This window comes from Ammospiza nelsoni, chromosome 3 (genome assembly GCF_027579445.1).
Source record: "Ammospiza nelsoni isolate bAmmNel1 chromosome 3, bAmmNel1.pri, whole genome shotgun sequence".
Classification (NCBI taxonomy): Eukaryota; Metazoa; Chordata; class Aves; order Passeriformes; family Passerellidae; genus Ammospiza; species Ammospiza nelsoni.
Genome location: NC_080635.1, coordinates 89,910,962 through 89,923,955, shown reverse-complemented (window position 1 = coordinate 89,923,955; position 12,994 = coordinate 89,910,962). Strand labels below are relative to the sequence as shown.

The following is a 12,994-nucleotide window of genomic DNA, read 5'->3' as shown; positions in this document are numbered from 1 at the left end:
AAGCTAACAATCTGTCCTTCAATCCTACTACAGTAAGTCTGCTCTTTCACTGTCTCTTCAATTCCCAGCTGTACAACTTTTTACACAGTTTGGCACCCTTCCTCCATGTCCTCCAGGCAGTATTTTAAATTCATTAAACATTGTGAAGTTACACTTACACTTTTCTAAGCAGCAGCTCAACAGTAGTATTATTTTCTTTCTGGCAACTTGGCTTATAAAAAATAACTAGCATTGTCTTATTGGTTTTTAGAAAATTTAAGATATGAAGTCTACATAGCAAAGCATTACAATAATAGCTTTCATGGAAATAAATGTTTAGAAATTTTTAAATTGTATGTTCCAGCAAAATTAATATTGTAGCATTTGGTTATCCACAAGGCAGCTCAGCACAATTTTCACATGTTCTGCTCTGTAATGCAGGACTTAGAAACCATCACTCAAACTTAGTTTTCTCTTCTTACCTGGCATTTTTAACCACTGGTCTACACATAATCTTGCAGCTTCTGTATCACTGTGTTCCCGAATAAATTCTAGTTCTTGCAACCCATGGGCATATTGGGAATCAACTTTCTCCTAAGGGAAAAAACATACCAGACAATGTTGTAATCAAATTGAAAGAATAAAAGAAAAAAGATTAAGCATGTATTGCAAAACTTACATATGGGTTCCTAAAAACCACACCCACAAAAGCCTAAGTGAGGGGAAAAAAAAATCTTACAACTAGACTGACTTCTACTTAATACAATGAAAATGGAATGTAATAGAAAAAAAGAAGAAAGAAGTGTTTTCAGTTTGAAAACTAAATTTAACTTGCAATACCTGATGAAGAGTGAAGAGCCAAGCAGGAAGAAAATATTTGTATTTTACAAAAGGATCTTTTAGCCTTCATTCTCAAGCTGCTTTAAAAGCTACACAGTTACCTCTGACTCCACTTTACAGTTGAAGAACTGTATGTGGAGACACAAACAGATTGCCAAATGAAAGTGGAAGAGACATAAGGGGGATGTAGGCCTCCAGACTTCAAGGCTACCTTGGACTATATCTAATTTAGCCTTTTACTCCATTGTACTGCAGTTGCATAGTTTACCATAGACTGCAACAAGCTGTATGCATAGTAGAATTATATGATTTTAAAAGCCTTTAACAGTATTGAGAAAATTAGGTTGGGAAATTGGCACATTTTCCCAACTCCGGATTCACATTTGCCACCGTTCAATTCCATCAAGTTGTTGTAATCACATTCCTTCAAGATGTCCAGCTCCCACTGAGAGCACTCCTATCATTAAGTCACTGACTGGATCTCCCAGTTTGTAACAAAAGTAAAAAGTATATTCTTTTCAAATGGCAGCAAAGTGCAACTAAAAACACTGAAAATTTTTTCCCACTATGAAATACTACCTGATACAGATTTAATGCAGCAAACAGCTTCCCAAAAATCTCAGACAGAAGCAGATTAATAGCAAGGCTTGCTGCATGGTGGTTTGTGATAACTGTTATTTTTCAATTAATTGAAATATTAGAATATCAGAATAATTGATACTAAGGTTCCACGGCTATATCTACAAACAAGAGAAGAAGTTTTTGCCAGTGGTTTTCTTTCATTTAATTTCCCCCCTTAGGAAGTGCAATAAGACTAGAAAATTGATCAGTTAAAAGCCACTGAAAAGACAAAGTCCATGTAGTGCTTCACATGATGCCCCAGAAGCAGAAGTCTAGTTGCTAATTCCAGGTATGCCTCATCAATTTTTTTATTTACTTAGTAGAGAAAACAAAGATACTTGTGACTACAAGGCCTTTATTATGCATTTCTTCCAAAATAAAATACATCCAGTACCTTAAAGGCTTTGTTTTTCTCTTCTTTTTGCTGTTTCTCTACTTCAACATGGCGTGCCAGGCGATCCAGGGTTGATGCAACTCGTTCCTTCTGGTAGTCAATGTGATCCTTACGCTTGGAATTGCTCTGCCAATGGAAGGTTCAGCCCTGCTGTGGTGATTGTTACGTAACAGACACTAATACAGTGACCACTGATGCCCAGGCATCACGACATAATTCAGTAAAGATACTCTTAGCCTATGTTCCATGAGCTACCTTGTAGCCTTCTCTTCCTTTTTACCAGCATCTGTAGCTTCTGTTAAAAAACAAACAAAACCAACCCTCCCCCTCCAAATATTCAAGGCAATTCAACATAAACATTAGGCTCACCCTGCAGCAGAGGAACATGCATGATTGTGCTGAGTGCCCGAGAACTCTCCAACAAATTAAAAGTTAGGTTCTTCTATGTAAACAAAATCCCTCCTGACATCAAAGCCAACATGCAGCCCATCCAAAAAATCTGAAAACTGCTATTGTTCTTTCCCTAACGCTGCCCACTATCTTCAAAAAGGCAGATCATGAGCTTTTTCTACTCTAAGGATAGGCCATCTACTCTAGTTTCCTCTTCTTACAGTCAGGTCCAGTAATGATCCCTGTAATGACAGCCTGTGCATGTACAGAAGATCAGCTTTCCTTAAGAATCAGGTTTATTACAAACATCCTCAGATGCAATACAGGAAAACAAAAGTCAAAAGACAGTCACTGCTGCCAAAACCAACTCTAGTAGGGTCTATCAATGTCCCTTTCAAAGGCCTTGCAGAACAGGCAAAATAAGTTTGGGGGGACAGACAAACCGATGAGCCTGCTTCTGACTTGTACATTCTTAGAATGGATTATGAAGGATTAGGCTGAGCTAAACCCAGACTGTCACTGGAATAAGGTCGTTCAATCCACACATTGTTCTTAAAAAGTTATTTTACAAAGAAAAGGCCTTGTAGTAGACCAGGTATGTATTCAGGATAGAAACTGGGCACCCTAACTTCTGAGGTTGCACGTAAAGTGACATTTATTTCCAAACATTTTTTCAGATGACTGAAAGACAAATAAAGTACCAAGTCATTTCAAGGTGGAAAAATGGCTCTGGAAAAAGTGAGTGCTGTTATTCTTGCTTTTCACTCCACAGCAAGTAGAAAAATCAAAATATTTCAATACTTGTTATTTAGCACTTGTTAAAAACACATCTAACAAGGCTTTTGTGAAGAGTAACTGATGGGAAAAAATACAGAAGACCAATTATTTTATTAAACCAAGATGTCCCAAAATACATTACAACATACTCACATGAAAATAAGAACTGCTGTTAGGTTCTTCATCCTCACTGCTGATGAGATCAATGCATTCAAGGACAGGCCTTAAAGGTCCTTCCTGGAAAAAAAGTGTTAAAAAACCTCACACAAAAGCATTAAATTGTCTTCCTTAGACACAAAATGTACCATCTCTGCCACATATTGCCAGTTTCTTCAAGATATTAATAATCAACTACGTAGGGCAGGCTAAGAAGACCTACTGCCTCACGATGAGTGGCAGAGAGAAAAGCAGCATGGAATCCTCTCTGCTGCTCCTAATGCAGCTCATTCTTTACATTCTTCCACCTTTCAAGGCAGTAAAGCTGCTCAGCTGGCCAGGCATGAACAGTCCTCTGTTTCACTGGGGAGAGGAGGGATGAAATCTTGGACAGATGACAAAAGCTTCTATGAATCAAGCTGCCAACCTCCAATTACCCACAAAGAGGAACTCTTTATGATTAAACAAAGATAACATGGTTTTCTAAACGAAATACTAAAAAAAAAAATCCACTGCAGATTTGCTTCTGTAGAAACTGAAAGGTTCTACAATGCTTCTAAAAAATTAAACCTTTATTAGACAGGTGTTAGCAAGTAAGAGTTCAAAGACACACTCTGACCATCTGACTGTCCAATCAGCTCAATAATGTGTTTTGAAATGTTCAGCTCTGATCCTAACAGCTCCTTTAACAACAGAGATTTTTTAAAATTTGTGTTTACTTACTCTCAGGGCTCAACAACTAATAAAAACTTACAAAACTGACAGCTGAAATGCAGAGTAACTTGCTTCCAACCCCAGCAGTTCAGGTGATCAAAACAATAAATGTAACACAAGTAATATTACACTTGCTTATATATTACAAGTACATATATTGTAGTATATAAATTATAATACATTTTATACAACAATATATAAATATTTCTATTATCTATTTATTTTATAAATAAATAGATAATAGAAATATATAAAAAAACAGAGAGACAAATCCTTCATTCTGAACATCTAATATTTAACACCACAGAGGTAAAGGAAGAAAAATCCTTAATTGGTAACTACCATGTTTTAGTGCATTACTTGACTTGGTATATTAACAAACTCTCCTCTAAGTCCAATGCTTTTGGTCTCAACTGTGGCAACTTGAATTATCTATTTCTTCACAGGGCATTAAAACTGTGAATTTCTTCACTCTTGCCTTATCTTTCCCAAGTAAGCAAAATGGGGGAAAGACCATGTAGAGAACACAGGAATAACAGCTAGCACTGTAGATTAAAATCACATTTCTCTGGTGGTATGTTAAGCTTAAAATGCAATGATTTAAAATGGACAAAGTATGTTTTAATGAAGAATTAAAAGGTGGGAAATTATGGAAGAATAATTTTAAGTTTCTTGAATGAGAGTGAATCGGACTATAAAAGCTGAAAATCTCTGGCAGCAGCATATTGACAAAAAGTCCTTATTTGATGGAGCAAAAACAGTCCTACAGTATGAATTCAAACACTCTAGTACAAGTAAATGAAGTAGAAAAAAACCAACCTAAAACCACAAAGAAAAACTGATCAAAGAAACAAAAAAACCCACACCAAAGCCACATCTGTCTTTCAAGAAGGAAAAAAAAAGAGAAAAAGGAAGAAAAACACAGATCACATAACATGGCCTATAGCTACTTGTTATCTATTAAAATGAGCACAGGTTGAGATACCCCAGTAGCTTCTCTAATTCAATGTATACAGGACCATCTTGTGCACTGGGTCGTAAAGACATGCAGATAATTAGGAGGCACCCATCTATAACATTTATGAATAGTTTAAGTTTCCAGTCATACACATTATTATATGGAAATGATGATCTAAAGCTTGCCAAGCAGTCTAGAAATCCTTTTCCTTCACTCAGAGGAGCAAATGAGATCTGAAGCCAGGGTCACACACCTTTCCCCTGATATTCATCAATTACAACAGTAAGCTACTCACCCCAGGATATAATCCTGCAAAAAAATTGAGCAGAGTCATCTTCCTATATATAGCAGCCTCTCTTGGCAGCAATAGGCCCTGGGACCACAAAGGATCCCAATTACCCACAGGCAAAGCCAAAGAAGAAAAAAAGGTAGCTAGAAGTGTTGATTTTAGTTCCTTTGTTTCAGTTCTCTTTCAGTTACTGTTCTTGGTGCTCCAGCAGCCCTTCAATCCTTACACTTTGCAAGCTATACAAGCTATCCTTGTTCACTGCCCAGCTTGAAGAAAATGAAGCCTTTTTCAGTCACCATCACAGAATCACAGAATGGTTTGGGTTGGAAAAAATCATCTTGTCCCAACCCCCTGTAATGGGCAGGAACATCTTCCACTAGACCAGGCTGCTCAAAGCTCCCTCCAGCCTGGCCTTGAACACTCCCAGGAATGGGGGGCATCCACAACTTACCTGGGCAACCTGTTCCAGTGCCTCACGACCCTTATAGGAAGGAATTTCTTCCTAATATCTAATCTAAACATACTCTCAGTCTGAAGCCATTCCTCCTTGTCCTCTCACTAGATGCTCTTGTTAAAAGCCCCTCTCCATCTTTTCTATAGGCTCCCTCCAGGTGCTGGAAGGCTGCAATTAGGTCACCTTGAAGCCTTCTCTTTTCCAGGCTGAACAATCCCAATTCTCTTAGTCCTTCCTCACAGGAGAGGTGCTCCATCCCTCCATCATCCTGGTGTCCTTCTGGGCTCACTCCAACAGGTCCCTGTGCTTCCTTGTGCTGAGTACCCCAGAGCTGATGCAGCACTGCAAGTGGGGTCTCACCAGAGCAGAGCAGTGCAGCAGGATCCCCTCCCTCACCCTGCTGGCCACGCTGCCTTGGTGCAGCCCAGGACACCACACAGCAACTTCTGGGCTGCAAGCACACACAGCTCATCCACCAACAGCCCAAGACCTTCTCTGCAGATGCACATGGATACTTGGGCATACATAATGAGCTTTGAACTCAATCAGTTTTGCCCAAATCAACCAAAATATTAAGATGTCTCAGAGATAACCAACTACTTATAATTTTTGCAAAAAACCACCTATCCCTCCATACTAGAGCACCTAAATACGCCTGCAAAAAATGTCAGTATGTTGAACTTCAGCTTTATTCAAACACCATACAACATTGGGAGGGACCTAGTAATTATTCAGCATATTGTTCAAAAATGAGACAAATCTACAAGAAAACAGCCACTAAAAATACTAGCATCATTGAATAACTTGACCTTAGTAACATCACTTGTTCCTTCAAGAAAAAAATATTTAGATATGTAGATGTGGTCCCTAGGGACATGGTTCAGTGCTGGGTTAATGGCTGGACTCAATGATCTTAATGGTCTTTTCCAACCTAATTCTATGTAATCATTCAGTTCTATGATTCTATGTAATCCTGTCATCCAGCACCACTTCACTGATGACAGACTGAGGTCAGAACACAGGCAGCATGAAAAACATTCTGCTTCTCTTGGATAGCCAGCAGATACAAGTGTCTTAAAGTTATGTTCACATAAAGCATGTCAGCATTAGACTAGGTGCTGTTCAATAAAGAGCACCTGACAATTTGAGAGGATTGTTTAAGGTCTCTAACCCATTATTTCCTTCCTCTTCTAAACTGAGTACAGTGATTTCAAAGAATGAGCAGTGATTTATTCCTTTAACTTTAGGGGAACTATTCATAAAGCAAAATGCTATGTAATACAATTACCAGGAAAGTTATCTACAGTTCCCTCTCACATACCTCACTGTAATAGCTCCCTCACTTGCTCAGATACTCAAGCATTTTCTCTGCAGGACCAACTGACATCATCTTACACCCTTCCAAGAAAGTACACATAAACCTTTAAGATGGAGTTGTTATCTGCCACAAACATTCAGAAATGAAATTATCTTTATGTTCAAGAGTAATGCTTTACATTGAAATATAATCATCAGTCATTGAAGACCCCTCTCCTGTCTACTGGACTACTGAAAGTGTATTTTTTATAACAAGCAGTGTATTTGCCATGCAAGCTCTACTTACTCCAATGAACTCAATCTCATCTTCACTTCCAGAAGCTGGTGATTTACTCTTGTGAAGGCTGTTAGAGTTATGAGACTCCATTATCTAAACATAAACAAATCATACTATATAATTTCACTTTTTAAGTTTTGTTTAACTATACAGCATTTTCCATTTTATACCTTCTTTACAGTCTATCTGTATTCATCAAGTCTCTATCATTCACTCCCAATTACCAGTGACACCACAATGGGTGATAAACGACTCTGACTCGAATCACGCTACTGTATTTTTCCAGATATGTAAAACGCGGTTTTTATCTACAAAGCATGCCAATACCTACACTCCTCCAGCAGCCGTAGCTGCAGTGTAGCAGCCCAAGGACATGCCTGAGCCTGAAACCCCAGCAGGAGCCGAGACCCGAGCTCCAGCCTAGCGGCGCTCAGCCACCGACGAGCCGAGGCCGGCCCGTAACAGCGGCGGGCGAGCTCGGGCGCTTTTAGCGGCTGCTTTGGACCGCTCCAGAGGGCTGAGCTTCCCGCTCCAAAACAACGCGGGGGCTGCGCTGCTGACTCACGTTGCCGCAGCGCACGGCCCCGCGGCTCTGCGGGCTCCGCACACCGCGCTGCCCGTGCTGCGGCTGCCCGGGCGCCGCCCGCGACCGCTGCGCTGCAACCGCCGGCCCCGAGGCCCGCGCAGCGTCCCGGCCCCGCTCACCCGCCGCCGGGCCCCGCGGGCAGCAACGCCCCGGCCCGCCGTGTCCCCGCTTCCTCTGCGGCCCGGGGGCGGGGCGAGGGCGCGGCAGGGCTCGCCGGGATCGGGAGGTGCCGCCGCCGTCGCGGCCCCCGCTCCCCATGGCAGGTGCCGGCGCTACCGAGGCAGCACCATGGCGCGGGTCCCCGGCCGGCACTCCGGGCTCTTTCCTTCTTTTGGGCTCTCTCCTTCTTCAGGCCTCCCCTCGTCCGCCTTCAGACGGGCAGTATCGAGATCCGGCTCGGAGGGGGAAAACCCGCGCTCCGCTTCCGGGGGAGGAGGAGGAGACAGGGAGGAGGAAGGGCGGCTATTGGGGCTGGCAGCCGGGGGGCGGGAACGCGCCAAAATCGCCTCTGCGGGCCCTGTCCCGCTGCCGCTGTCCCAGCCGTGCTGGGCCTCCCTCAGACGGCGCTCGATCCAGCCCAGGCATCTGCAAAGGTCCTTAGTGAACATGTTGAGAGAGGCGTTGCCAAGGGCAATGGTGAAGTCCAGCTACACAATGGTCGTTTCTCCACTCGTCTGCCAGGGCAATCAGTATCACTGAAGTTTGTCAATCTGATCAAGTCTGATTTTCCCTTGGTACAGCCATACCGACAACTCAATGATTTTCTTGTCACTGAGAGGCCTGAAAATGGTTATTGGGATGTGTTGCATCATTACTTTCCCGGGGATCAGGATGGGGCTGACTGGCCTGTAGGTCTCCCTGCCTTCCTCCTTCCTGCCCTGGTTGAAGATGGAGGTGGCATTTGCTTTCCTCCAGCCTGAGGCACCAGTCCCAGACACCATGATCCATGAATGATAATTGAGAGTGATCTCACCATGACATCTGTCAGCACCTCAGTATGTGTTGGTGCATCCTGTCAGGGCCCATAGATGTAGCATGCATATGCCAAGCCTGCTAATGTGTGTATTCCCTGGCTTGATCCTCTCCCACCAAGGTACATCTTCCTAAAGGTCCAGCCTTTCCCCCTGAGTTTTGGAGCCTGAATTCATGAAGGCTTGTCTTGCTAGTGAAGACTGAGGCATGTTCTGTATCGCTGTATCATCTGTCTCATTTTGCAATGGGCCTATATTTTTCTTAGTCTTCCTTTTGTCACCTATGTACAAAGTAGAAGCCATACTTGTTGTCTTTGACATCCCTAGCTAGATCCAATTCCAGTCATGCTTTATCTTTCCTAACTTCATCACTGTATGCTTGAGCAACGTTTCTCTATTTCTCTGAGGTAAGCCATGCTTTGTATACTTCCTGTTTGTGTTAGAGTTTAACCAGGAATTCCTTGTTCATCTACACCAGGCCTCATGGCATATTAGCCTAACTTCCTGTTCACAGGGATGAACTGTTCCTGAGCTTGGAAGAAGTTATCCTTACATATTATGCAGCTTTCTTGGGCCCCTGCTGCCTCCAGGGCTATATCCCATGGGACTCTTCCAGGCAGATCTTTGAAGACACCACAATTCACTCTCCAGAGTGGTGAGCCTGCTTTTTATTCTTCACACTCCCCTCAGGATCTGGAGCTCCACCATCTCATGCTCACTGTGGCCAGGGTTGCCTTGAGCTTTGTATTTCCCACAATCCCTTCATGGGTATAGGTCCAACAAAGCATTGCTCATTATTGGTCCTTGTTAACTCCTTTATGACTTGAAAGAAGTTACCAGAAACCTCCTGGATTGCCTATATCCTGATGTACTGTCCCTCCAGCAAATATCTGAATGGTTGAACTACCACATTAGGACCAGGGAGTCCCACAATAGGACCAGCAAACACAAGGCTGATCATCTATCTAGAAAAGGACTGGGAGATAACTCCATTATGGTGTCTTATAGACATTTCTTGGCTTACATTCAAGAGCTGAAGGTGTCCTCTCCTAAGCTCCATCTTGATTTTGTTGTTCTGTTCCTGCTATATCACCTTATGCTCTTTGCTTTTTTCTCTGTCCATCAATCCCCCACAAGGCTGCTGGTTACTCTCTCACTTAGTTTAAATCTCTGCTTATGTGGTCATGATCCTACTGGTAAAAATAGCTTTGCCCTGCTTAGTGAGGTGAATCTCACCTCTGTCAAGCAGAATGTGATTTGTAAGTAGGGTCTCATGGTCATACAACTCAAATCCTTGCCACCAACAGAGGTTCTGCCAACAAGTATTGACTTGTCCTGTCAGTGCCCCCTCACTGCCAGGATTGGGAAAACATCACTCAGACCCCCACGCCCATGATTCTTGCTATTTATCTGCTACTGCTCTCCTGCTTCTTCATACTTTGCCACCCAAAGTAAAAGGCAGTATGAATCATCTTTACTCAATGCCTTGGATTGGAGTAAACTGAACAGTGCAAATGTCACCTGTGAGTTGTGTGTCAGTATAAAAGAGCTGCTTCACACACTTCACTGGTGAGTGCTTATCAAGTCCTGTAAACACAGGAGAGAAAGAATTCAAGGTTGCATGTTAAATTCTGGTGTAATGCAAGAGAATGAACAACTACCAGCAATATCATGTCACGTACTGTAGGGATTAATTGGTGCACTTATTTTTCTTGGAAACACAGAGTTACTTCTGTTAGTTTCAAGCCTCTTTCCATATGAATGTAAAAACAGCTTTTGGTAGAACATAGACATACTGAGGTGCTAGTTGTATCTACTAGTTATGTACTCATTAACAACTGTATGACTTAATCACTCTTGTTGGAGTGTATAAACAACACTCATTTGTCTACTTTTATTTCATTATTAAAATAATGGAAACCTGACTGCCTCTTGGAAAGTCACTGTTGCTGCCTAAAGTTTAATATTTTGCATTTGTCACTTGAATTTGCTAACAGAACGTTGATAGCGGTCATTCTGTTTGTAGCTTGAATTTGCACTTGATAACTTTTGATTCTCGAGAACAGATAATACGGGGACCTGTAGTAAAAAGTTACTAGGGCAGCATGGTGAAATTATATTTCCAAACTCTGAGACCCTATGCAAATGATGCTCATTTAAATATTTCAGTAGTCATTAATGTAAATGTAAAATTCTTGGTATGACCAGTCCAAATTTCCTCAATGTATGTAAACAATATAGTTAAGGGAAAGAAATCGTAAGGGAGTTGCCATGCAATAATTTCCAATATGCTAAAAAAACTCTGAATTCCAAAATTTGTGTATTTCATGTAATTCCTGTGAAAGAACAGTTGTCAGACTTTGGGCCAGCTTAGGAATGTTCTCATGCAGAACTTCTTGGGGAGGGTAGGTGAGGTGAGGAAAGGAGAAGTAGGGGTTTTTCTGAGATCTTCATAAGATCTCCAAGTCCAAAGCTCAAATGAAGTCTAGATATCACATAAGATGTGGAAGCTGTTTCAGAGCAGATGATCTTTATAAACTCAGTAATGCTTTCTAGGATCTAATTCCACATATTCACCATATGTCCTTACTTATAGAGTAGGTTTAGATGAAATATTATTAGGAGGAAATTCCTTTCTTTGAGGGTGGTAATGCAGTGGAACAGGTTGCCTGGAAAAATTGTGGATGTCCTATCCATGGAGTGTTCAAAGCCAGGTTGGATGGGGCTTTGAGCAGCCTGGTGTAGTGGAACGTAGGGGGATAGAACACAAGTAAATGAAGGTGGTATAGAATGTAATCTTACTCCCTAAAGAGTTGCAGCTGAGCCAATTATTAAGGATTAGGAGCAGCCTGATGTTAACAGGCCACAGCTGTAGCCAATAAGAAGAGTGTTATTAAAAGAGTGGATTGGTTGGTTGAGGAAAACTGGAGTCAGTTGGCTGCTGTGAAGACAAGGAAGAGTCAGTGCCTGGAGGAGTTGCCTACAAGAAACATCAGGGAGGTACAAAACTCTAGTAGTGTTGAGCCCTTGCAATATAATGATATTAGAACTCTTGCACTAAAATGACAACAGTGGAAGGTGTCTCTGCCTGTGACAGGGGGGTTGGAACTAAATTATTTTTAAGGTCCCTTCCAACTTGAACAATTTTATGCTTCTAATTCAAACATATTTCAATATTTTTGCTTCTCTCCTTGCTCCCTTAAGTGAAACCTGATTGTCTTTATAACCATTGATTTCCCTTTTGTACCAACATGGCATACTGCTACTTACTCTGGATCTAGAAACTTTAGATACGTGGTGGTTTGGGTTTTTTTACTTCTATCTATATACCCTAATAATAGGGGACATAAACCCAATATGCATTAAACTCACTGATTAATTCAACAGTATACTTTTTCAGTAAGGTTTTTATCTAATTCTTCACATATCTCAATATCCTTCCTACCTTACAAAACAAGTGCTCTTCTGAGCACTTCATGATAAACAGCTACCAAATTTTTTTTTCCACTTGAACCTTCAAATTCAATCTAATGTGCAATAATAGAAATAAATAGTTCAAATTATTAGTTTTAGTACTGCTTACCTTTTCAGTAGTAAATCTTCAGTTACTAATTGCCATACAGTCTAATACCACTACAGCTTCTGTAGCAGCCATCAGTCTTCTCCCATTCTGAGGACTGCAAATAACATGCCCTCTGTTGCTCATATCAGAATTTTACACTTTGGAACACCACACATTTACCTATAGCAAATTAATTTTTATTTTAATGCAAATTTTGGGAGAAGCAGCATTATGCTGATCTGATATCCCTTTCTATTCCTTCTGAAGTTTCCAATACGTGATTATCTAGTCTTCAATTTTGTATTCTCTGAGTTTGTCAGAGTAATTTTGAAAAAAAAGAGTTTTATTTTCTACCTTTCTGGTCATACTGCAAGAGATATGGCCCCTTTGTTAATGGTATAGTTGTGTGACAGCTATTTATCTCCTTTCATCCAGTGGGATAACATTGTTTCTATACTTTAGTAAGGGGAAGGAATGGTCTTTTCACAGCTTGTTCACTTTTTATCCTTTGTTACAGCATTAAAATATCTCCTTCCATTTATTGTTCCCATGCCTGGGAGCAGGTCCTCCACCCTACCATGAAACTCCTCCTACACTTTCTGTAGTGAGCTGCCAGCCTCACTGGTTTTCCTTTGACAACTCACCAAGGCAGCAGAATGGAAAAGCACAAAGTGCAGTGGGATCTGCAGAGCTGCACCAGGCACAGGGA

The 12,994-nt window shown here is 41.4% G+C and overlaps 1 protein-coding gene across 5 annotated transcripts in view; it reads right to left on the bottom strand.

The window, feature by feature from the left end:
• ZNF451 (zinc finger protein 451) overlaps positions 1-8,124 on the bottom strand; it is a 32,346-nt gene extending 24,222 nt beyond the window's left edge. For 2 of the 5 annotated variants that reach the window (XM_059468617.1, XM_059468620.1), the window contains exons 1-5: positions 7,872-8,124; positions 7,176-7,259; positions 3,155-3,238; positions 1,835-1,960; positions 462-573 (exon numbers count right to left, since the gene is read on the bottom strand). In XM_059468617.1, the coding sequence (XP_059324600.1) occupies positions 462-573; positions 1,835-1,960; positions 3,155-3,238; positions 7,176-7,256 (403 nt within the window). In that variant the 5' untranslated portion in view covers positions 7,257-7,259; positions 7,872-8,124. Of the gene's footprint in view, positions 1-461; positions 574-1,834; positions 1,985-3,154; positions 3,239-7,175; positions 7,260-7,493; positions 7,570-7,871 lie in introns of those variants that run through there. The other 3 variants (XM_059468619.1, XM_059468618.1, XM_059468621.1) reach the window with 3 other exon arrangements.
• Positions 8,125-12,994: the final 4,870 nt, after the last annotated feature.